This window comes from Elgaria multicarinata, chromosome 2 (genome assembly GCF_023053635.1).
Source record: "Elgaria multicarinata webbii isolate HBS135686 ecotype San Diego chromosome 2, rElgMul1.1.pri, whole genome shotgun sequence".
In the NCBI taxonomy this organism is placed as follows: domain Eukaryota; kingdom Metazoa; phylum Chordata; class Lepidosauria; order Squamata; family Anguidae; genus Elgaria; species Elgaria multicarinata.
This window is the reverse complement of record NC_086172.1, coordinates 44,410,568-44,436,157: the sequence shown is the minus strand read 5'-3', so window position 1 is coordinate 44,436,157 and position 25,590 is coordinate 44,410,568. Positions and strand designations below refer to the sequence as shown.

General features: G+C 43.1%; 1 protein-coding gene across 2 annotated transcripts in view; it reads left to right on the top strand.

The window, feature by feature from the left end:
- Positions 1 to 19,967, top strand: part of CERS6 (ceramide synthase 6) — a 123,829-nt gene extending 103,862 nt beyond the window's left edge. The window contains exons 7-11 of one of the 2 annotated variants that reach the window (XM_063116425.1): positions 1,451 to 1,579; positions 4,049 to 4,155; positions 11,095 to 11,251; positions 12,219 to 12,242; positions 13,792 to 19,967. In XM_063116425.1, the coding sequence (XP_062972495.1) occupies positions 1,451 to 1,579; positions 4,049 to 4,155; positions 11,095 to 11,251; positions 12,219 to 12,242; positions 13,792 to 13,950 (576 nt within the window). In that variant the 3' untranslated portion in view covers positions 13,951 to 19,967. The remainder of the gene's footprint in view (positions 1 to 1,450; positions 1,580 to 4,048; positions 4,156 to 11,094; positions 11,252 to 12,218; positions 12,243 to 13,791) is intronic. The other variant, XM_063116426.1, reaches the window with a different exon arrangement.
- Positions 19,968 to 25,590: the final 5,623 nt, after the last annotated feature.

Here is a 25,590-nt window from a genome sequence, read left to right as displayed (position 1 = left end):
GTAGATGAACACAAAGTTTAAAGAGGGATTCAGTTGCATTGTCTGCACGTTCTGGTTTGTATTCTGTAGGGGGTGGTGGGAGGGGAGATAGCATTGCTGTTAACAAATGTGGGGTGAGGGGGATGAACCTGAAGAGATTTTTCAGTTGGAGACAAGGAGGACCCCAACGTAAGAGCAGGATGCGTATAATATTTATTTTGCTTTAGAAGTCAACTATACTATTTTCTTGTGCCCAAATCCACTTCAGGAAATGAATATTTAGACGTTGCTGTACCTGCATATGATTATGGGTTACTCTTGAGTGGAAGCCATAGAAATGACATTTTGGGCATTGCATGCTAATATTAATGCTGCTTAGCCCCACTTTTGAGGCTTCGGGTTGAGTAAGTGGCAAGGGAAAGGATTTCAGGATATTGCTGTGATATTCAACTACTACAGGTCTTTTATATCTTCATACTCTGATATCGTTTTTTTAAAACTCATACGGACACAACCGAAAGCAATCCCTTCAGTGCTTAGATGAGGCGAAGCTGCATGGAAATTAGACTATAAAATAGCAAAGTGCCCATCAATATGATGGGCTGTGTTTTACATTCAATATGATGGGCTGTGTTTTACATTCAATATGATGGGCTGTGTTCTACATTTTTTAAAAAGATAAATAAACAACTGTGCACAAGTTTTCCACCTGATGCTCTTAGTGTGATTAGGGGACGCTTGCATTACAGGGCTCAGATGGTGTGGAGGAGGGTGGAACAGGGAGAGCACTGTAAGGATCCAGAAGTCCCTGTCTGGATTCCAAGTGGAATGAGTTGGGCTGGGCTGGAGGTTCTCCAGGGGCCTCAAGATGATCTAAGCTAAGCCTCCTTAAGTGAGACCTAATCTTTTTCTCTTAGTCACTTATTGGCTTGCTGGGAGGGGTGAGATTAGCGCTGGCCAAAGACATTTTGCTCCATGAGGCAAAGGACAAGACCGTTTGTTTGTTTGTATATATATGCACACACAAATGTCTAAGCACCAGAAGGAAAGGTTATACAACACTCAGGGTAGCTAACAGGAACTAAAACCAAACATAAAATACAGGCATTACTATTTTTTAAATACCATGAATAAAAACAAATGACTGCAAACAGATAAAACGGACACATTTTTATCCAGTCCCCACTGTCTGATAAAATGAACCCCTGCCTAAACATGAAGGGTTTTTCCGTGTGAAGAAACGTCACAAAGGGAGGGGGTCTAACCTAGCCTCCCAGGGTAGAGAGTTCCACAATTTGGATGCGGCCACAGAAAATGGTCCCACCTCTCCATTCCTTGTGCAGATGTGGACCAGCCTGGAAGTTGAACCTTCCTTCAGCACTGACGACAAGAGAATTTTAATGTTGGGAAACCCAAATTGATTTTTGTAGAAATGCTTAACCTTTCTCTCTCTCCCTTTCTCTTACCCCAGGACTTTGGCATCATGTTTACACATCATATCGTAACTGTAATATTGCTAACCCTGTCCTACACAGTCAATTTCACACGCGTGGGGACCCTGACTTTGGTTCTACATGATAGCGTTGATATTTTGTTGGAGGTAAGAGTTACTTGAAATAATTCTTTACCTGTCTAAAATTCTCTTCCTTCGTACAAAAACTCCTAAACAGTTTTTATATAGCCTATGAAAGCTTATGCTCTACTGAAATTTGTCTGAAAAGATTATTGCTTTGTATATGTATGCATATGCCACTGACCATATTTAAAAGGCTGCAATCCAGAGCATGCTTGCTAGAAAGTATGGCCCATGGACTTAGTGGGACTTGCTTTTGATTGTACTGCAAGCGTTCAGTTTTACTTACTTATTTAACTTGGTGAAGTAAGTTATTAAGAGAAATAAATCACATAGGAGGCTTGATGATAAACCATCTTGCATGTTAGAGTTCATAGGAACTCTGTCTTTAACTGACTTCTAAAAACTGTGCTTCCTCATACCATGTAGTTACTTGAATCATGGCAAACATCTGCCTAAGCAATATCACTTTTATTCTGGGAGAGATTCTATAGCATGTTCGAGACAGGTACGACTCCCCCAAAGGAGCAAGTATGCAGCTTGGAGAATCTCCATTTTCCTTGGATATCCATGCAGCGGCTAGGAGTGCCTTCTGCCAGCTTTGGCTAATTCAGCAGCTGTGGCCTCTTTTGGAAAACACAGACCTGACCTCTGGGGGGTGGGGGATCCCTATTTCCATGTTTATCATGAGACATTCACATGCCTGCTTAAGCACATATGTGAGTGAGGTAACAGCTGTGTGAAGAAATACCTGTTTTTGTCTGACCTGCATCCCCATCGTTAATCTTCATGGAGTGATCCTGGATTCTAGTATTATGAGAGAGAGAGAAACCTTTCTCTACATTGACTTTGTCCACGCCATGCATTATTTTGTAAAACTCTGTCATGTCTTTCCCCCGAAGCATCTTTTTTCAAAACTAAAAAGCCCACAACATAGGATTTGCTCTGGCCCCCAGATCCTCTTGGTTGCCCCTCTTCTGAAACTTGTAATATCATTTTTGAGATGCAGTGACCAGGGCTGAACAAAATATTCCAAGTATGGTCACAACATAGATTTGTGTGAAGGCATTACAGTATGGCATTATTTTCGATCTCTTTCTTTATGAACCCTGACATGGAGATTGCTTTTTACACAACAGGTGTACACTGGTTCAACATTTACACTGAGATGTCCACTGCTACCACAAGAATTATTTTCTCGCCATTCTCCCACAGCTTTGATTCCTTCAGTATATTTATGAAGTTAGGATTTTTTTACCCATTGTGTATGACTTGATGTGTGCTGATATTGAATCATATTTGCCATTTTATTGCCCATTCATTTGAAGAGCTCCTTCTAGAGCTCTTCTTGATCCCTTTTTGTTTTTGTCTTGAATAATTTGGTGTCATCATTAAATTTGTATACACCGATACTCATTCCTAACTCCAGGCTTGTTCATTTATGAACTAATTAAAGCACCTTCCCCCATTAGAGATCTTTGGGGAACTCCACACGATATGTTATGGGAACTTTCCATTTATTCCTACTCTCTACTTCCTGTTTTTTAACCAGTTATTGATCCGTAACAAGCCCATCCTACCCCATTATTGCTAAGTCTTCCCAGGTGAGGCCTGTGGTGGGGGACCTTGTTAAAAGCTTTTTGAAAGTCCAAGTGCACAATGTCTGAAACACAGTCTGAAGAATGATTGAGGGGGAGGGTAATATTGGGGGAGGGTAATTTTGGAAAAATGGTAGAATTGGCATAGAGGAAGGCACAAATAGAATTTAAAAAGACATATATGAGCAGTGTGGACCACAGGAAGCTAGAATAAAACAAAGAAAAGTGAGAAGCATAGAAAGACAAAAAGGAACCAGAAAGCATAGAAGGACAACATGGCTTTCTTAGAAGTTCTAAGTCTGCTAAGGAAGAAACAGCTTGGAAACCAATAATATCTGTAGGAAACCATGTGTGTGTGTGTGTGTGAGAGAGAGAGAGAGTAAGAGAGAGAGAATATGTATAGTTATATATGTATACGCCAAAACTGGCAAAGGGGTCAGGAAAATGAAAGAAACTGCAAAGATGCAAGAACATCCCCTTGCAACCTCCCACATGTGTCCCCCGACTCAAGAGCAGATTTGGGGGGGGGGCGTAGGGGGCTGCAGGGAGGAGGGGAAATCCATTTCTTTTCCACTAGAGGATGACCTGCATTGCATCCAACCCATGGTGGGGTGGTACAACAGCTACCTTTTTAATTATCCTGATTAAGTAATGAAACCGGCACGTTGCAATAGGGGCATGTAAAATGTTGAGAAATTCTAGTGGATCGTGTCAACTTTTATCCTTGAGATACTGTATGAACCACAGGAGTGGAAGAGGCAAAGGGAATGAAGGATTCCTATGATGTACTAGGCGTATTAGGAATTAATTGCCTGTTAGTATTTGTCTCCCCCTACCCAGAAATAAAAAATTAACCTGTTTTATAAAGGTGATAACCTGTGTTCCTTCATTGTTACAGGCAGCTAAAATGGCAAACTACTGCAAGTTTCAAAAATTGTGTGATTTCCTCTTCTTCATGTTTGCTGTAATTTTCATTACGACAAGGCTTGGAATATATCCTGTGTGGTGAGTAAATGTGCCACTTTCATACATTTACATGTGCTAAAGTCTAGTAATTGGCCCACTGGGGCCTCTTGCTTGTCACTCTCAAGGGCTGAGGCTGCTCTTCAGAGTTGTATTCTTTCTCACATTGAAGAATCCATGTAGGTTGTAGGTGGTAGAAGCAGAGTAGTTGGCTGATTCCTTGGGGACATTGCTTCCAGTGACATCTGAGAAAAAAATGGGTGGGAAGCAAGTGGTTACAAGCTACTGTGCAGATCCATTAGGATACATCTGTTTTAGTTTTCACCAGAAATGCAATCCAGACATTGTACATTGAAAAGCTGCTACATTTGAAGCTAGGATTGTCTCCCTTTTTTTAATTATTCGATGTACTTTTTGAGCTTGCAATAATGGTAAAAGTGAAATGTGGAAGAGACATTGCTCCTGGCTTGCTGGCCACTTTTGTTAAGAATTTCCACTTTCCTTCCATCTTTCTTTGGCGGAAGGAGTATAGAAATTGGATGGCTCTTGTGTACACTGATATGTGCGTAGTCCCAAATCACATGTTACTTTCCACACGTGGTGGTGAGAGCACGTGATTCTGAGGCCCAAGCCTTATTGTGTCAGCATATAAACCAACCCTGAAATGCCGCCTAAGGTCTTTCAGAAGCCAAACACAAAAATAATTCAAGCTGCTTGACCAATTTTGCAGTGATCATTTAAGAAGTGCTAGAAATCTGTGTGTTCTGACACCTGGATTTTTATTTATTTATTTACATATCTTTATCAGCCTGTTTCCAGTCATGCTATTTCCCTTCTTTGCAATCACATCTTAAACGTGAGAATTGTGCCATTGATTTGCATATTACTAAGCAATGTAAACATATAAAAAGCAACTGTCTAAAGGACAAACTGAATTGGTTTGAAATGGCAATCCTTATATTAGAGAATTATTTTTTCCATGTTTAAGTTGGTCCAGGAGAGTAGAGCATGTGAGTAAGATTTGGGTTTTTGGTCATGTTTGAACACATTCAGTTCACCAACTACTGCAGCAGCAACATCGTAATCCATACCAATTATGTAGTTCTGGTCTAATTTAATTATGTCAGTTGGATTTAATAAATAAGCACAATATATTTTCTGTTTTATACAATTCATAGAATCATAGAATACTAGAGTTGAAAGGGGCCTATAAGGCCATCAAGTCCAACCCGCTGCTCAATGCAGGAATCCACCTTAAAGCATACCTGACAGATGGCTGTCCAGCTGCCTCTTGAAGGCCTCTAGTGTGGGAGAGCCCACAACCTCCCTGGTAATTGGTTCCATTGTCATACTGCTTTAACAGTCAGGAAGTTATTCCTGATGCCAAGCCAGAATCTGGCTTCCTGTAGCTTGAGCCCGTTATTCCCTGTCCTGCACTCTGGGATGACTGAGAAGAGATCTTGGTCCTCCTCTGTGCAACGACCTTTCAAGTGTTTGACGAGTGCTATCATGTCTCCCCTCTGTCTTCTCTTGTCCAGGCTAAACATGGCCAGTTCTTTCAGTCTCTCAGCATAGGGCTTTGTTTCCAGGCCCCTGATCATCCTTGTTGCCCTCCTGTGAACATGCTCCAGCTTGTTTGCATCCTTCTTGAAGTGTGGCACCCAGAACTGGACTCAGTACTCAAGATGAGGCCTTATTAAGACACATCCTCCTTGCACATTTGTGAGAAAGGGTTTAGCATGAATTGAAATAAAAGTATTATTTTAACGGTGGGATGCAGCAGAGTTACAAAAACCTGATGTTTTTAAGTGATTTCCCCTATGCAAAATCACTACGTTTGTGGTTGGGTTTTCATTTTTCCTGAGCAATTCTAGAGAAAATAAATGGCGTCTTCCACTGCGGTAACTTAAAGAAAGATTGCTTCCCGCTGTGATTGAAAAGGGTTCAGAGAAATAAGTTGAAAGCGCTCAAGTTTAATCAGCTGGGAGGCCTTATGGCTGTCAGACAAGATGGACTCAATGAGGAGGATTTCTTCTGCTCTCCAATTAGGTTGCAACGTAAGCTAGCCTGAGGGAGATACCTTGCCATGGTTGTTAAACGATCCAGCACATGTTTGGCACATTCCCCAACTTCAACTTGCTTATGCCAAGACTGTTCCCTTGACGGAGCAGCAGAGATAATCAGTCTGAATAAGATGGATTCTGTGCATAGTGAATTTCCCGATCGGTCATATGGGAAGTTCCTGTTCCTTATTGCATAGTCCTGTGAGAATGTTAATATCTCATAGGAATATGCCAAGTAGTACAGCCTTCCCCAACCCAGTGCCCTCCAGATCTGTTGTACTACAACTCCCATCATCCCCAGGCAGATACACATTTGTATAAGAACATAAGAGCCATGCTGGATCAGACCAAAGGTCTATCTAGTCCAGCACTCTGTTCACACAGTGGCCAAGCAGCTGTTGACCAGGGACCCATCAGCAGGACATGAGTGTAACAGCACCCTCTCACCCATGTTTCCCAGCAGTTGATGTATATAGGCTTTCTTCATCTAATACTGTAGTTATTTTGATCTATGCTTATGTTTTATTTCACTCCGAAATCTAGACACTTGTTTTCTGAAGCTTAGTAATACCAAATAGGTTGAGAATGCTTGCGGAAGGCAATCAATGGGTCCCGTTTGGTAAAAGAACAAAAATGTTTGAGGTGCCAGAAAAGTGTATGAAGGGGTATTGAGGCGTTTTCAAATGTAGTCCTTAGTGCTTTTCATTTAATGTTTCCATGATGAGCACATGCAGTGGCCTGAACTGGTTTATGTATTTTGGCAAAGAAGAAGGGTTTCTCCTAAATGCGGCTATCTATATGCAGACTAAAAGGAAGGGATTGTTTTAGCTGGTTTTACATTTGAAGGGAACTCTCCTTAGACAAGGTGCACCTCATGTAAGGTAGGTGCATTTTCCCACTTGGATGTTCACCAGAAATCAATTGCTACTTATCTCAGACAAGCAGATGGCCATCAAATTACAAGGTTGCATTAGCTCACTGATGGGCAACACGTAGCCCAGGGGCTGCATACAACTCCCTCCCAGTCTTTTTTGCAGCCCCTGCTGCAAAAAAGTTGCCTCTTTCGTTGAATTGCCCCCAAATCTATGATTAACCCCCAATGATTATTCATTCCAGCTCTGAATGTACTGGGGTATATGAAAGACACAAAATAAGTAAGCACTGTTCATTACTTTTATGTCCTGACAGTCAACAATTGTCCAATGTCTAATTTTTTAAAAGGTGTTTCCAATTAATGTAGAAAGATGGCTAAATATAATAGACCCTTGCTTCTCAGCACATAAAGAGTTTATAAGCTACTCTGTCAAGTGACTAGGTTTGCACAACTAACAAGCAGTTAACAAGCCATGGTCGCTTGCTAATGGGGCGATGCACAGTCCCTCCACCCGACTCGCTCAGAGGCTATTTTGAAGCCTCTGAAACGGCCCCATTCAATTTGGGCCGCTTCAAGGCTTGCCTGCCTCGCTTCGGAGCTGAAGTGAGAGTTGGGCCCTCTGAAGTAGCTTGGCCTGTGCAGGGTTTCTGGGTGCCAGCAGCACAGCGGACAACCCAGGAAAGCCAGGCGGAAGACCACCCAGCAATCCATTCTGTTCCCCCAAACCTGGAGCTTCTGCTGGGACTTACCTTCCAGTGCATCCTCTTTCTTGAGAGCTGAGCCACGATTTAAAGGTAAGATTACAGGGACTCTTTTTTTAATAGCTCTATGGTCGCAAACTAAGGGAAATGGCCCTTTATGGCCGCTGTAGTTTTTGGCCATAGAGCTATTAAAAAGAGAGAGCCCCTGTGATCTGACGTTTAAATTGTGGCATGGCTGTCAGGGAAGAAGACGCACTGGAAAATAAGTCCTGCTGGTGATGGGAGGTGACCGGGGAGGGAGAGGGAGGTGAGTCCAGTGGATTCATGGCCTGGCTTGTGCCAGCTTTCCTGGGTGGGTGGGGGGAATGGCCCAGCATCTCCTCGAGGCACCAATGGGCTTCAACCTCAGGGTGCCTCGGGCCAACCTGATATCACCTCAGATTTGGGCAAAGGCAGGCAGGGATTTGGCCCGAGGCATTGCACAGCCCTATTTGTTAACTATGCTGCAAGTGCTGGTCATATGCTAGGGGAATTTGCATACTTACACTCAGCAACGCAGTTTGCTGCGTCGTGTGAACCCAGCCAGGTTGGATTATTGCCATCAGTAATGAGCCACCTAAAACCCATGTAGGGTTGATAATTGCCTGCCCAGTTCAGCCAGTGTGTGAAATTCAGAGGTATGCCCTTATCTCCAGGTTTATGGGGAACGGTAAAACAAAAGATACAATCTCAATGATTAATTTAGCAAACTATATTAGCTGCCATGCTCTGAACAATGTTTCCAAAATTGGGCCTCAATTTCTGCAGCTTTAAAGTAATGTGTTGGTGTATATATTGTGACATTAGCCCTTCCAGTTGAAACAAGTCAACAAAAAGTTGCAAACTTGTCATAAGTATCATTCTCGTTAACCTCAAATTATTTTATCTCCCAATATTCAACTCTAAAATATTTTAAAGCTTGAAATAGCAGAACAAAAGCACCAAGAAACATTATTGTTTTCGAAAGCCGGAGGCAGACAATGTTTCTTTAATACAATTCACCTACTTATGCATCCTGAGTTCTTATTTTTTTAAAAAAAAATACAGTTGTTGATTTTCTATTTGCAGTAAGTTTTGTCCAAAGCAAAGTGGTTGAATTAGGGCTGTGCCAAAACTTGCCCTCACTTTTTTTCCAACCATTCTCACTCAGTTTGTTAGAAAAGAAATTGCTTTCGAAAAGAAATTCAGCGGTGAAAAAAATTTCAGAGAAATTCTCATGGGTTGGATTTGGATTCTTTGTGCATATCTTACTTAGGAGGTGGCCCAGGAGCGTGCACAAGTGCTCTGTTTTTCATTGTACAAAATATTGGAAACAATGGGATATGACAAAGGCATACATTTGATGGCAAGCCTTGGTTTGCAGTTTACTCTTAAGGCTCTGCCAAACATTTTTGCACTCATTGCTAGGATGGAGAAGTGAACCTAAAAACACGTGTGTGGGCGTGTTTATGCCCTTCCGCTTGCTTTGCCCACCAACCCACAGGACTTACCTGAAGCCTCCACATGAACTGCTTCCGCAATGCTATGTTTCAGTGTTGATGACACTCCCTTGTTCCCTCCCAGCCGCTCCCTCCTCTCTCACTCCCAGCCGCTGCCCCCTGCTTGCCAATCGACGGGATTTACCTGAGGCCTTTCTGGGCTCCACCCACCCAGCCACTCCTCCCGCTCCCTCCCAGCCACTTCCCCTCCGCTCCCAGCCATATTTCTATATGCTGTTGCTTAGCAACACAAAGTTCTTCTCATAGCTCAGCACCTTCAGTGTGCCACGCAATGCCATGTGCCATGAATTGCTTACTGTTTTATAGAGAGAGATTGTGTAAATATATATATGAACCCATCTATTTTGCTGTGGGGCAAAGAGTGTTTCTCTACGAAGCTTTTATTGTGCACTTGTGATTGCTCACTCATGGTAGTTTGAGGGTCCTTTACACTAGGTCATCCTCCTCCAGGGCTTCTCCCGTGCTTTGCAACCATTATTGCAGGGTTTTTCTAAACAAGGAAAGTGTAGTATTTTTTCTGACTGGCGGGATAAAGCTTATCTAATTGAACAATTCTGCTGTACCAAAGCAGCAGCACCTAATGGTTGTGTAATGAAACATATAGAAAGGCTGAGAAAGGAAAAAACCCAGGGGAAAAAACACATGTAAAGGAGCCAATCTTAGTCCCACAAAGAATCCCCAGTAAAGATATGGGATAAAAGTCTCATTTAGAAATGTCCAAATACAGGAAAGAGCAACTACGCTGCAGGATCTTTACAAAATGAAAAGAAAAACTAGCCCTCTGATCTAGAGCAAGTCCTAAGTTCCAGCCACGTGCATTAAAATACAAGTCAACAAAAAAGCCCATGTGCAATAGGTCCCAATGCAGCAAATGTCCAGAAGCTAAGCAGAAATGGGTTTGGTCAATGACTGTATGGGAGACCACCTGGAAAATCTCATTACACTGCTTAGAGGGCATGGCTAGACGAGGGTGGGTGGGTGGAGGGGGATGATCTCACGATATGATGATCGCGAGATCCTCCCCCTGAGTCTACACGCAGCACACGACGTCCCGGAAGGACGTCATGCCCGCCGTTTTTTTGTTTTTTTTACTAAAGATGAGCACTCGAGCGCGCCTTTAAAAGGGTAACTATTTTTTTTTAAAAAAAAAAAACTCTTGCTCCCCCCACCCCACCCCTGATGGGCACGGAGCTCCTGGAGAGCTCCATGCCCAAGTCCTGGCTCCTCGCAGTTACCAGCGAGGAGCCGGGATGAAAACTGGACGCCCGACCAGACCTCCCACAGTCTCGAGATCATCCCGGGACTGCAGGAAGAACCGGGATTAAAGTGTAGGGCCATATCCCAGGGGAAGGGAGGGATCATCCCTCCCTGCTCCCAGGATCCCCTGTGCGTCATGTGGACGCACAGGGACGATCCCCAGGATATCGCCCCATCTAGCCATGCCCTAAGTTTCATCATGGAAGAAAGTTGGGATACAGAAGTAATAACCAAAATGCAAATTGGGTTGAGGGAGTACCAGGGTAGAAAGCAATGTGTAGATTTGCTCTGTGTGAAACAAATGTGTACATTCTATACAGACGTAAAAGCACTCTGCAACTGTTTCATCTCAAAGTTCATAAAAATTGATATGAATGAGATCCCATGAGCTACCAGCTTGCATGCTCTGCTCCTCCCACAACTATGGGATATCTGTGATTGAGAGTGGGGGCAGGGTGGAAAACAGCATTGATAAATGAACTCAGTTGCTCACTGGTTCCACATTTGACTCCTTCCCCCCCCCCCCCCGCTCTTTCTCTTTCCTTCAGGATACTGAACACGGTAATGTTCGAACTGCCCGAAATGGTTGGCGGCTTTCCTTCCTTGACGGTCTTTGTCAGTCTACTTTTGATACTTCAAGTTCTCCACTGTTTTTGGTCCTATCTAATAGTAAAGGCAACCCATAAAGCTATTTCAAAAGGCAAGGTAAGAAAAAGAGGCATGTTTTATTAACACTTTTTTCTCCTGGTTTTCCAACAAATATTGCAATCTTCTTGTAATACAAATCTGCCAGCATAACACCTTCAAGGCCCCTGACTTTAAAAATCGGTGGTGAAGTCTTGCCATTAACTTGCAACGTTTCCAGTAGATACTGGAAATCCTGACATCACGTATTTAATGTTGACCATCGCAGCAGTCCTGTTGGATTGAACATGGACTGTTCCAGTACGGCTTTTCAACTTGGGCTTCCCATCCCTGGAATCTGCTTACTGTGAAGTGAAACAGTTTGCTTCTCAAGGCTACAATCACACAATATGGCTGCAAACACTGTACGTGCCACTGAGTGTACTCTTGTTAGTAAGCTATCAAATCCAGCCCTCTTGGGAAAATACCTGCGTAGTCTATGCACTTGCAAACATGCTTTTGTTTGCTTTCATGCACTGCTTTTTAAAAGCCAGTGTGGTGTAGCGGTTAAAGTATCAGACCAAGACCTGGGGTTCCCTACTCAGCCCTAAAGCTCACAGGGTAACTTTTGGCCAGTCATGACTCTCAGGCTAACCTACCTCACAGGGTTGTTGTGAGGATAAAATGGAGAGGAGGAAGATCATGTAAGCCACCTTGAATTCCTTGGAGGAAAAGGTGGGATATAAATATAACTCATAAATAAATTTAGTAAGTACGCCTTAAAAATGCAAAGTAGCTCTGAGCATTTGCAGAATGCGAAATCACAACTTGCTCCAAGTACCTACAATTCAGAGACAAGGTTCTAGGGTCAAAGCATGTGGCTTCTACTGGTCCTGATCCATCAGCATCTTCAGAGGGAGCCTAGCAGTTGTCTCAGGCCTGCATTTGGTGTTCTCTTGTTCCGGTAGGAAACCATTTGTTTCATACCAAACCATATGTCATTTCTTCCTTAACATTCTTAATTCTTTTCTTTCTGCTGTCTTTGAAGGCTGGGAAGTGGAACCCTTTGCATGTAAGTGTCCCTAAGAGAAAACACCTACCTAGCCTACCTACATGCCTATTATATATTATACCCTCAGGCTTCTCTCCTTGTTCCTTCAGTTTTTGTCTTTCTTTGTGTTCTCTTTGCTTAAGACTGAGTACTTCTTGAGGTATTAAGAGTGAAAAGTTATTCAGCATTTTCCTAGGTGTGTTAGATACATATCAATTTAAAATTCTATTGACACCCATTCCGATCCCAGTTTGGCTCTGGAGTGAAACATTTCAATAAGGAAAACGCAAATGTAAAGGTGCACTTTCAGTTGCTCAGGGATGCCCAAACTGAACTTTGCTTGTACCGACCCTGTCAATGACATGCAGGCTCAAGGAGGAGGAGAGTTCAAGAAAGTCCTTGAAACTGCCTGCAAGCCCATGTGAGAATGTCCTGGAATTTAGCCCTATGGGGTTGTTCTACTCATAGAATCATTGAATAGTAGAGTTGGAAGGGCCATCGAGTCCAACCCCCTGCTCAGTGCGGGAATCCACTCCTTTGGTCAAGGGGTCACATGGACATTCCCTTCAGTGACAGTAAGCAGAGAACTGTATTCCTGGAAAAGTTTTGCCAGTGGTTTGTGGCCTCCATTTGAACTCTATGTGCATGGCCTGAATTACTGATTTGGACACGAAGCTTGTTGATATGTCTGCCCCATTCAGGTGTAAAGCAAGTGGTGGGAGCCTGGCTTTAACATCTGGTTGAGAGCCTCGTGTGGCGCAGAGTGGTAAAGCAGCAGTTTCTACAGCTGAAACTCTCCCCACGGCCTGAGTCCGATCCCAGCGGAAGCTGGTTTCAGGCAGCCGGCTCGGGTCGACTCAGCCTTCCATCCTCCCGAGGTCGGTAAAATGAGTACCCAGCTAGCTGGGGGAAAGGTAATAACGGCCGGGGAAGGTGACGACAAACCACCCCGCTGTAAGGCCTGCCAAGAAAACGTCAGCAAAAGCTGGTGTCCCTCCAAGAGTCAGTAATGACTCAGTGCTTGCACGAGAGGTTCCTTTCCTTTTTCCTGAGGGCAGCTGAATCCTCTTATCTCCATCTCCCTGCATTCTGTAACCCAGCTCCTTTTCTCCCCAGCCTGCTCCAATATCAGAAGTGAGCTGGGCTGGGAGAAAATCAACAACCCTGAAATAATAGAGCATATTATCTCATAATGTGATGATGATGATGATGATGATGATGATGATGATGATGATGATGATGGGGAATATTATCTCATAATGTGGTGGTGGTGGTGATGAAGATGATGATGCATATTATTTCATAATGAAATAATGAAGGTAAGGCAGGAATGCCGGGAAAGTTCAACTCCTCTCACCCATGGCCCCCTTTTAATGTTTAATAATAAATTAAAAAAACAGTCACCACCCATTTTATGTGCGAACAAGTCAGACACAGCTGTCCCCCAACACATCTAGTTTTAGCACTCAAGGGAAGACACATGAGAACCCTTAAATGTAGAGGTTTGGTAGTTTCCTACCTTCTGATTTGGGGTGTTTACTCCTTCTTCTTCTTCTTGCACTTTTTGCAGGCGAGGGATGACCGAAGTGATGTTGAGTCGAGTTCAGACGAAGAGCCCTCAGCTCCCCATTCAAAGCATTCCCACAGCTCAGCCACCACCAATGGGACAAGTGGAGCAAATGGAACAAACGGGTATCTTACTGGTGGGAATTCTTCAGAAGAACACTAATTCCTGGATTACACCCTGATAACACGAACAAAATGAACTGTTTGCTACTGGAAGTAAATGAGTTGTGAATGCTGGGTTTGGGGTCCCCCCTTTTTTCCCCCTTTCTTTATTGTTTTTCTCAACATCTGAGAGAAAAAAACACACTTGGAGTATTTAAAGTTTCTGATAGCGCACTGCCGTATTTCCTGTTTGTGAATGACAGCGCCACACCATTTTATGTATGTAGGCATGCTGTATGTATATATACATGACCAGATGGGAGCAGTATTTTCTTCTGTAGTCTTTGAATATTATTTATTTTATATCTTATTTGGGGTGACTTGTAAATGAAAGGGAACTGCCTCAGGATTCTCTTTTGGACGTCATCAGGGCAAAGGATTGCCAAGTCTCTTTTCTGTGCTTGGTTTCTCTAGCCAGTATGATATTGTAGGCATCTGCTTGAAAATGTCTCTTGCAGCAAAGCTATAAAAGTTCGCCTCCCATTCTATATCTTTCCCCCTTTTTTCTTTCTTTTTTCTTTCTAGGATGCTGACTTTAGAAATTGCCAATACAATCACAAGTGGCCACTCCGCCCCCCGCCCACAATGTGAAGTTTTAAAATGATTCATTGATATTTTTAAATAGCCTCTAATGGAGTCAGTTTGACAGTTCATGTTCAACCATAGTTACTGTGAGATGGGATTTAGGATTGTTTTAAGCTCCATAATTGGTGGCAAATTAGATTAGACTGTGAAAATGCTCAAGCTACGTTTACACTAAGCGTGATGAACTTATCTTGCAGACAGCTCCTGCCTTGCAGATTTAGCCTCAATTCGGTTTGTAAACTTTTTGTGTAGATTTCACAGTGGTGCCATTTTAACAAATATTTTTTTGTTTGTTTGAGAAGAAATACACTTATGTGGTCCCATAAGCATGTATGCAAAATTTGATATTTGGAGAATTAGAACGAAGGTTAAGAAGAATAGAGTTGGAAAAGAATAGCTCCCTAGAAATAAAGTAGGCCGTAGACCAAGTATTGAGAGAGAGATCGGAATGTCTGAGGCCAATTCTTTCAGACAGGAGTGTCCTGGGTCTGGACCATATCACTTCAGAACACAATTTAGGGTCCCAGTTGATGGATTATACCATGTCATACAAAATATTTCCTGTACATAAACACTAGATGTCAGGAGATGAGTTCAAAATATTATAGCTTAGAATCTTTCTCTTGACATAATCTGCCCTCCTATGTGCAGAACATTGATTTGTATGGAGGAGCATTAAATCATGTACCACTCTGCTGTGGTAGAGTCCAGGCACAGGTTGACTGTCTCATTTGTGAGAATTAGGACATTAGTCTACTTATTTTAAGTGCATGCAAACACTCTCCTGATTCACTGGAGGCACAGACCAATAAGTGTTGCTTCTAAGCAACCCTCCTTGGTATATGAAGCTTGTGTTCTTGGTAGATTAGTGCTTGGGGAACATCTGGGAGGCCCTGATTTTAAGAGTTGAAAGTGTTGGTTTGGTTCTTCCAGTTCCCTCAACTTAATTGTTGGGGGACACATCGCCCAGAATTCTCCAGCAGTATTCCACACAGTTGCCACGACCCTCCAGAAGACCAGAGAATGCAGTGTGAATCTCATAGCAGTCTCCTCCCATAGTTGGTGTGCGGAAATAAAGAGTTTCCTCAACCCACAACAGTTGCCACATTTAGTGCCATGAGCCCAACCCAGGAACATAGGGGCCGGGGGCGGGGGAGAGACTCTGTTGCCTGGTTGTGACCCGGTAGGAATCAATAACAAGCACCCAAACCTTTTAACTGCTGAAGAAATAAAGCTGGCAGTAGCTGTAACCTATTCTTGTTTGCTTTTCTGCTTAAAATTTAGCTGTAGGTGTTGTTTCTAACGGAAATAACCAGGAAAGCACCCTACCAGAGACGCATTAGTTTGTTTTTGTTTTAATCTCTCTATTATTTGAGATTTCCTTATTTCCAAGAAGTTACCTCGATGAAGAGACATTCCTATCACAGAAGATATTTCGGTGCTTAGCAAAGCAAATGTCAGCAGAGGAGAAAATGTCTTTTGGGGAGTTTTTCCATACAGCACAATACTAGAAGTAACATCTATGCCAAAGAACTTCACACAGGGAAAGATAGTAATACACAAGAAATAGAGAAGTACTTGCTCAAAAGAATAAGAACCTGATGTTCATCAGAAATTATTTTTAGTCACAAATCCCTTTTGCTGCCACACATCTCCTGCAACCAGATGACCCGTAAAATATTCTCAAGGCATACAGTATTTTATTTGGCTTTATTATATACCTGGGAGACTTTGATGAGGAAACAAAGAATCGTAACTTCTACTGAGGGCCAATTCACATGACCAAGTTTGAAGCCAGCCCACATTGTCCTTTTCCCCTCCCTAGTGCGTTTGGACATGCTGGACTGGCTTTATGAATGCTTCAACACAGATCTGAATTTCAGTTTGCTGTGCCCTAAAACCTCTTTGAAAGTTTTGAGATGTGGCAAGTCATGAACTAACGTGCTGATGCGTTAGCAAGGTCACTTCCACGCATGCAAATCCACTGGATGAACTACCTACTTTACGAGATGTTAACAAAAAAAAAGTTGTGTGACTTGGCTCTCTGTAGACGTGCCAAGATGAGAAACTCAAATGGAAGACACTCCTGGAGGGAAGAAAGTAGAAGTAATAACCTTTCCATGAAGTGCCCGGCATTCAAGAACTGAGAAGCAGGAAGTCCATCTTTGGGGAGAGAGGGTTTAAAACAATACTAATCGCACCGTGGATATCAAATATTCATCGCCACTACAGTTTCTACTTCTATTCCCATGCTGTCGTTCAGGAGGCATTATGGTTTGGCTCTCATCTGTGTCTCATGGAGCTAGGCTGGAGTCCTCTTTGCAGCCTAGGGCTTGAATGAGGAGAAGTCTGCATGGTCATGAATGCGGTGCTGGATGTGTGGGGTGATAAAATAACATTGATAGAAAAGAAGATACATCAGGAGCGTAAATCTCACTTTTCTGTTAATAACAAACCCCGATTGGGAGGGTGGGACTTCCAAAATGCTTAATGGCATCGCTTAGGAAGGAGTTCTGAACAGATGTTTTACTTTTCAGAGGTATTATTTTGAAGTGGTGGGCAGGACTGACAGCTGCCAATATTAAACATGTATTAGTTACGGTGAGGTGCACAATAATAGAGTTAGTGGGAGGAAGGCTTCAAGTAACAGGAATTCTGTTCCAAGCATGCTTTGAAGTTAGCTGGACTATAATATGGTGCTACAGCTTAATATAAACAGTAGGACATGAAACATAATCCACATTTCGTGTTATAGATGCTCCGGTGGGCCCTGCAAGGAGGACTTCACCATTCACTTCAATCGATTGAAGTGAATGTGTGGGCATAAGCCCAGTGTTTGCCTTCCACTGTTGTGCCTGCAAGAAGCCCCTGGATCCAGGCAAAAATATTTAATGAATCTCTGAAAGCCCTTCGAGAAACTATTGGCATTCCATTTCCTGGATTAGTATTTTCAAACTTTTTCATGTGTTAACAGGCTCTTGTTAGTAAAAGCTCTTCGGTCCCTTTTTAGCACTAGAATAAGAGATGCAGTGGCTGGAATGTGTAGAGTAGAGGGAGGGGGGAAATGAAGAAGAAAAAAGTGTGTGGAAGTTAGTAGCCATTAGCTAGATTGAATGTTTTATTATCCAGCCCTGGGATAGGAAAGTAAGATCCATTGTCGTGTAAGTTTACTCTAAGTTTTGACATGAAACGCACTACGATAAGAAAATGTGTGTTTTTGTTATTAGAAAAAAGAAAAATTGGACAAGTGTCTGGAGACTAGGTCTCTTCAGCACATATCCATTTGAAGGTGGAAGTGTTGGACTTGCTTGCATCCTCCATCCAGACTGTAGAGTACCAGACTGAAAATGCCAAAAAGAAATACCCATGTGTCCTTGTTGCCAGTTTCAAATTACTTCATTTCTTCTCTTGGTTTTGCAGTTAGTTTGCGGTTTCCTTTTGGGTATGTTTACATCAGAAGGTTGCTTCACCTAAGACCCAGTGTGTAGACGTGATTGTGGCAGGATGCAGGGGCAAGTCTTGGATTCAGACATGTTCCCCCACCACAGGCAGAAACTTGAATGTGCCCTGCACTCATGCTGTCTGTCCTCCACTATTTTTTTTTTTTGTTTTGTTTTGCCAGTACACTTGAGTGAGGCTTACTCACATTAGGTGCTTAAGCGTTTAAGCTCTGGTTTGCATTTAAGGTTCTATATACCACAGAGAGGCAGGATCTTGAGTCCAAAGCTGGCCCCTCTACCCTGTCACTTGCATAGTCTACACACTAGCGCCCTCTGTGAACTACTCCAGAGTTTGTTTGCTTATGGGGGAAATATTGGAGATTGGTTGCTAATGAGTTGTGCACAAAAGTCTTGGCTCTTAGGGAGCATTTACATGACATGTTTCCCCCCACCTCCTCTGTCATGTGATGAATCTGGTTTCCTGGTGTGTCGAGGCCGTGGTTGTGACCTGTAAGGAACTAATGAAATATATAAACCCTGAGAGCCTGGATTGGGATTATAATAAAAGGAGACCAATTGCTTGTCTTCACGCATCGCCAGGACATGACAATATATAGCCATGGAGTGATCATAGAGGGCCTTCATCAGATAAACGTCTTGTGAATGCATCCTTTTTTCAAGTCATTCTACTGGAGCTGAGCATATTGTGACAAGCAAGAAACTATCACATACGTGTGTGTGTGAGTGCGCGCGCGGGCGTGTGTGTGCTGTATTTTGCAATAAAACTATGGGCAGATTTTTGTGTAACCAAATGCCAGCTTGTTTTGAATGTCTTACTTTGTACATAGAAAGGCATAAGGTACACAATATTCTGGTGGTTCAGGTTGATAATCCCTTCTGCTATTCACTTTGGCAGCATAAGAGGGTTTTGAATATAGGGCTATTAATGTCCATATTTCTCATCTCAAAAATATATACACCATTAACTTGGACTTTCTGTAATTCCCATAAAAGAGAGGAAGGTGGGATTTCTTTAACCACCCCACCCACATTGTTAATATATTTATTTTTATTTAAAAACTACCTGGTATTATATTTCCTCTTGTATTACTCACTAGATACTCATGTCCAGTGATAAATTACGACAGTTCTGTATGCTTCTATGAGAATGACCAAAATATTGCAAATCCACAGTGTTCAAAATAGAGTTGCCTTGAAATCACAATCAAAACTTCAAAATGGTTCTTGTCAAACCGAGGGTGTATTACTTAGACATGCTGTTGTTTTGCTTTAGATTCTACTGGGATGTTGCTAAAACTGCCCATTTTTAAAACAGTTCTCTTGAGTTTTTAGGAAAGTTGCTTAGCACACATTTACTGGCCAAGGGTTCTGATTGTAATGACCATAAAACTGGAGCGCCTGACTGTGCTTGTATAAAATTCTACACTTAGAAAATGGCCTCCACTTATTTTAACGGAGGGAAAGGGTATATGTATTATGATAGTATTTATTTCAACCTTCCTTTTAGCCGAGTGCTATAGTGATAGGATATGCTGGCTAGAACTATTGCTAATGACGATCATCTCAAAAAGAAGTATGATACACACCAGTCTGGTATGCTGGAAGGATTCGCCTGTGTGTGTGCACAGGTATGCTCGCCAAGTTCTAAATACCTTAAATAGTAACCATCACTCTGTGCTCTGTATGGTGGTTATCTTTAGTGGGTCAGGTCAGGACAAAATGGTGCAATTTTTCATCTGTGTTTTCAAGACAATCCAGCAGTTTGAGCAACTCTTGGAACTATAATAACCTACTGGTATATTCCTTTGTCAGAAATACAGCAATGTGTTTAGTCTTGGGTTTTGCTTCTGTTTCCCCCCTTCCCCTTCTTTTTTCTTTCCTTAAATATAGAAATTACACTTTTTCCTGAAATATCAATATTGTGAATTTTGATTTGAAAACACTTTCATAATAAACTCTTAAGTATTAGGAATTTCAGCTTTTCTCGCCTTCTTTGCAGTTGAATGATGGCACAGACAATTCAGTGATTTCCACCCCACACTCGTCCCTGCCAATGCCACCATTTTGCAGTTGTTGTACCTTTAAGATACTGCTATCTCTAGTGAAGTTCCTGGCCAGTACATATAGGGCAGCAACATTTAGTGAGTAGCTAACAAAGGCTTTGCTGGTGCCATTCAGCCCTTCCTGTTCCTATTTGTAGGGCCTACCCTTTCAAGGCTCACAGAACTGCAGGCCTAAAATAAAATCCAAAGGCCAGTTTACAATATTACAATACAATATTAAAAACTCCGCATTAAGACACACCATTCAAAACACTTCCAACTACAATTTAAAAAAACGAGCAGGAAAAAAGAGTGGCATAATTGATTTACTTGCTGCCCATGAAAAGCCTGGCGAACAAGCATTTCCAGTGGCATTTAAAAGATGCCACATTTTCTGCCTCCAGAATCACAGAGGTGATGGTTTTTCAGAGGGTGGGTGCCGCTACAGAAAAGGCCCACTGTCTGGGTGCTTCATGGCGGCATTCTGTTCTCTTTGGAATGACAAGCAAGGCCTCCTTTGCTGATAACAGGCAAACATCCTAATTCCCAGACCTGGAAACTGCCACCCCATAGGGTCTCAGTCTTATCAGGATTCAACTTCAGCCATAATTGTATCCAGGCAGTGGTTCAGAAGGTGCACAGCCTCTCCCGATTCAGATGTCACAGAGAAATAGAGCACGGTGTTGTCAGTACACTGAGGACACCTTGCCCCAAGTGTCCTGATGACCACTCCCAACATTGGGTTAGGATGGTGCCCTGTGGCATCCCATAGCTCAACTGCCATAAGCTGAGGTACAGCCACGCAGTGCTATTCTATGGAACCAACCCCACAAGGACAAGTTGTGCCGCTGTAGAACAGTGCCTCCAGCTCCCAACTCAGGGAGGCAGTCCAAGAGGATAACATGATCAATGTGGGACTGCGCAACGTCTTTGAAAGCCTTGGTCTGAAGCACTTGATGGAGGAACGTTGCTAAAGGTGAGGAGATGTGAGTGCCTCTGAATGGGAGACTGGTTGGGAAATCACTTACTCCACCCTGAAATTCCGTGGAAGATAATCAGGATATAAATCAGGGCCCTCCAGAAGTTGCTAGACTGCAACTCCCATGATCCCTCACCATGGGCTAGGCTGGTAAGCTGATGAGAGGGAGTTCAGTTTAACAAATAAAAATATATATCCTGGGGTATATATAACCTTTGGGGTTTGCTTAATCTGCAATTTCTCAACAAATACAATGTCTTCCCAGTATCACAAACACACTTATCTACGATCTTAAAACCAACCCAGAATGATATGATGACTAAATGCCAATTAGTGTCTACAAGTGGGATCTGCAATTAAATGTATCACCGCCCTTAACAGGAATGCTCCTTTTCAGGTTTCCCTCTCCAGCCAGCAAGCTAGTTGTGCTATAATCGCTGGTTTACCATTAGCAGCAGCAAAGCAGCAATCCCATGGGCTGGGAGCTGCTGGGGGAAGGAGGACGCTGCCAGATTCCAGCTGGACATCAGGAAAAACTTCCTGACTGTTAGAGTAGTATGTCAATGGAATCAGTTACCTAGGGAGGTTGTGGGCTCTCCCACACTAGAGGCCTTCAAGAGGGAGCTGGACAACCATCTGTCAGGGAAGCTTTAGGGTGGATTCCTGCATTGAGCAGGGGGTTGGACTCGATGGCCTTGTAGGCCCCTTCCAACTCTACTATTCTATGATTCTATGATTTCTTCCCTGATCCCAGCATGACGGCTGCCTATCTCTAATCTCTGGTGAGAGATGGAGATAAGGTAGCAGGTGCACGGGGCTCTGGTGGGCTTCCAAAAATGTCTTGGCAGGCTGCACTTTGTGCAGCCCTAGTATAAGCTGTAAGGAGCTCAAGCAGAGGATCCCACTCCCCCCATTTTTCTGTGTTTGCTTCCCCCTCCCTCCACAAACTGATACTCAACTTTCCAAGTCCAACTTTCTCAGTCCTCCTGGGATTTCTTTGAGGAATGTTGCCCTCAGTTGTGTGTTTTTAACAGGGTTTTTTGGGGTTTTGTTGTTGTTGTTGTTGTTGTTTTGTACTTCTGCAAATTTTGGGGATTACCAACCATACCAGCAGCTTCCTCTTGTTTCTCGGTGGACGTTTAAGGCAAAATTAGGTCCATTGCCAATTAGGTCCATGGGGAACAAGCTGGACTTGTTTGAGGAAGGTGGGAATGGCTGATGTGGCGCTTCAACTGGCCAGCATCTGCTCGGAGCTTGTCTAACATCTTCCTTACCATTCACATTAAATCCAGTCTTTATGACTTTTTCTACATGAGGACATTAATCAACTGTATCTATTTCCAGTTTTGTAACCGAATTGAGATCTGAGCACTACAGGAACAGTTACAGGCTCCCAGCTAGCCGGTGATGACAAAAACCTTGGCCTGAGACCCTGGATTGCTGCCATCATTCAGAATAGACATTCAAAAACACGGCATACAAGACAAAAAGAACAGCATTACAGAGCGCATCCTAATATCAACATCAATCACCATTTTGACAAGAATTCCATTCAAAACATAATGCCGGCATTTCAATCGTACTTTGATAACATGGAGAATTGTTCATGGTTTAGGTTCCGACCCTGTTGGACAAGGATAATTTCTGTTTCACATCCTAAACAACTCGTCGTAGGTCATTGCTATAATAAATGCTGGTATTCAATATCAGTATGTGGAATGGAAGTAGCTGTCCTTTCTCTTCCCTGTGAGCACAACAGGGAATGGGGGAGAGATGAAGGAATAAAGATAGTAGAGATTAGCACAGCCCTAGAACTGCCTACCCAAGCTGGTGCCATCTGGATGGTCATACTGACTTGGAATGTTGGGAGTTGTAGTTCAACACATCTGGAGGGCACCAGGTTGGAGAACGCTGCTGAGAACATGTTCTAATTTAAGCTTTTCTACATGAGACTGTTAATCACTATATCTACTTTTGGTTTCATCATAGAATTGAGTAGGAAATAGAATTGATATCCGAGCACTACACAAAAAGCTTTTCCTTTCCTGTTTTTCTGCTACATAACTCTATGTGGAGCTGTGCAAATGCACAAATTCTTTTGCTTTCCAAAATAATACCCCATTCCCCCTGCTCTAAAACAAAACGTGAAAGTGCTCTGAAAAAACGGAAGTGAAACTGGAGGATCACAATTTCATCTAAACCTGTAAACTGTGAATAAGGAATCACAAGTGCACAATAAATGCCTTGTGTAGAAAAGCTGCCAGAACTTCTTTGTACCTCATAAAGCAGAGAAGCACAAGCCGCCTGGGAAATTTTTCATGGGTGTATATATTAACTATATCCGGGGCCTTCAACGTAGCACCTCCAATGGTGCCCACATAGTTCTTCTTGCCCCATTAAAAAAGGAAATTAATTGAAAAATTGAAAAAAACATTACAGTATCAGGTTTTTAGTGTTATGCAGGAGTAAATTTCCCACTGAAAAGCATTAAAGAAGGTGTGAGTAGAATGTGTTTACATGGCCCAGGAGCACTGACCTCAGAAGGCATGGCAGAAAATCTTCTTGAGATATAAGATCTTTTACATCGACAATGTGTGCCCCACGGCTGCTGTAAATGCCAGAGTCCTATCCTCATTGTACCTAGGTCTACCGCCAATAGAACATAAGAAGCTGCCCTCCAATAGGTCAGACTATGGGCACCTCTACATTAAGAAAAAAAACTGTATCCACACCAGGCTTTCTTTTTCTCGGGTCTTTCTGCATTCACTATGGGCTTCTTTAGACAGCAGCAATGTGATTTTGAATCGAAAACTTCCTCTCTGGGCAATGCTATTCTGCTAAATGAAGCATCCCCATCTAGTGGCAGAATTATAGTGCCATATCTTTACATCCTGGAGGAATACTGTAATAATTTAAATACTGCATTATCTCTACTTTTTTAAAAAAGTGAGATTGCCAGGGGAAAACTCAGGAGATATCCTAGAGGTTGACAGCATCATGCAAAGGACCTACAAATTTCCGTGAGTGACCAATCATGAGTGTGCAATAAATTGCTCATGTAGAGAAGCTGTATTTGTCCATTCTAGGGCACTATTGCCTACTAAGGCTGTTGACAGATCTCCAGAAACCCAGGTGGAGAACTTCCCCCATCACCAGCTACCAGTGGTGTAGTGGTAGATGCTGAAGTGCAGGCACTCACCATGTCAGTCCCCATAGCCATGTCCTCAAGGAGTGGCCAACAATGCAGGCAGCTGAATTGATCCATATCAACAAGCTAGTTTTCACCTCGAGCAGAAGAAGGTCTTTTGTATGGCTAATGGGCCTTAATTGCCCATTTAAGACCAAGCCACCTTAGTATACTTTGCATTACAACACAGATACCTCTCCAAGAAATAGTTTTATTGCTGGAGAAATCCGTTTCTTCCCCAACTACTATGAAACTTGCCACTAAGCTCAGAGGGAGCCAGTGTGGTGTAGTGGCTAAGGTGTTGGACTGGGAGTCGGGAGATCTGGGTTCTAGTCCCCACTCGGCCATGGAAACCCACTGGATGACTTTGGGCCAGTCACCAGACTCTCAGCCCTACCTACCTCACAGGGTTGCTGTTGTGAGGATAACATGGAGGGGAGGATGATTATGTACTCTGCCTTGGGTTCCTTGGAGGAAAAAAGGTGGGATAGAGATGGTGATGATGATGATGATGATGATAGCAAAGCTTCAAGAGTGGTGGCATATGGCATCGTTCTCCCTTCTAATGAAACAGTCCTGGTGCTCCACCCCTGGGAGCCCTGGCTCTGCTGCAACACCGTCTGTGTTCCCTCCCCAGAAGTGCCCCCTCCCTCAGTGCAGCTAGCCTATTTCTATGAGATCAGGGATTGGTGCAGATGCTCCCTTTCCGTCCTCTCTGATCTGCCTCTGCTGAGACTTCTGTGATCTTACACCTGTTTTACAGAAAGGTTTATTGCATCTTTTGTTGAATGGGATGACCAGCTTTGGAGCTGGAGGGAGACTTGGCCTCATGTTCAGGAATCCTAGGGTGACCATATGGAAAGGATGACAGGGCTCCTGTATGTTTAACAGTTGTATCGAAAAGGGAATTTCAGCCGGTGTCATTTCTATGCACGCAGCCCCTAGCGAAATTCCCTCTGCATCACAACAGTTCAAGCTGCAAGGGCCCTGCCCTCTTTTGCATCTGGTCAGTCTAGAATAGCTCCTGCAGCTTGAACAGTTGTGATGAAGAGGGAATTTCACCAGGTGCTGAATGCATACAAATGACACCGGCTGAAATTCCCTTTTCTATGCAACTGTTAAAGATACAGGAGCCCAGTCCTCCTTTCCATATGGTCACCCTATTCAAGAAGCAAGAAGGAAAGCAGGGGATTCAAACCCAGCTCTTCCCAGGGACAGGCTGGCACACTAACCACTACACCATACTGCCACCATGTATAACATCCCGATGGTGTGTCCCATGCGTGTGCTGCTCATTTAATTGGAACACTGTATGTCAAGTCCTAGGAGAGCTGCAGTCAACTCCATGTAAGAAGTCACTCTCTGGAATGCCTGCCGGCATTTGCAG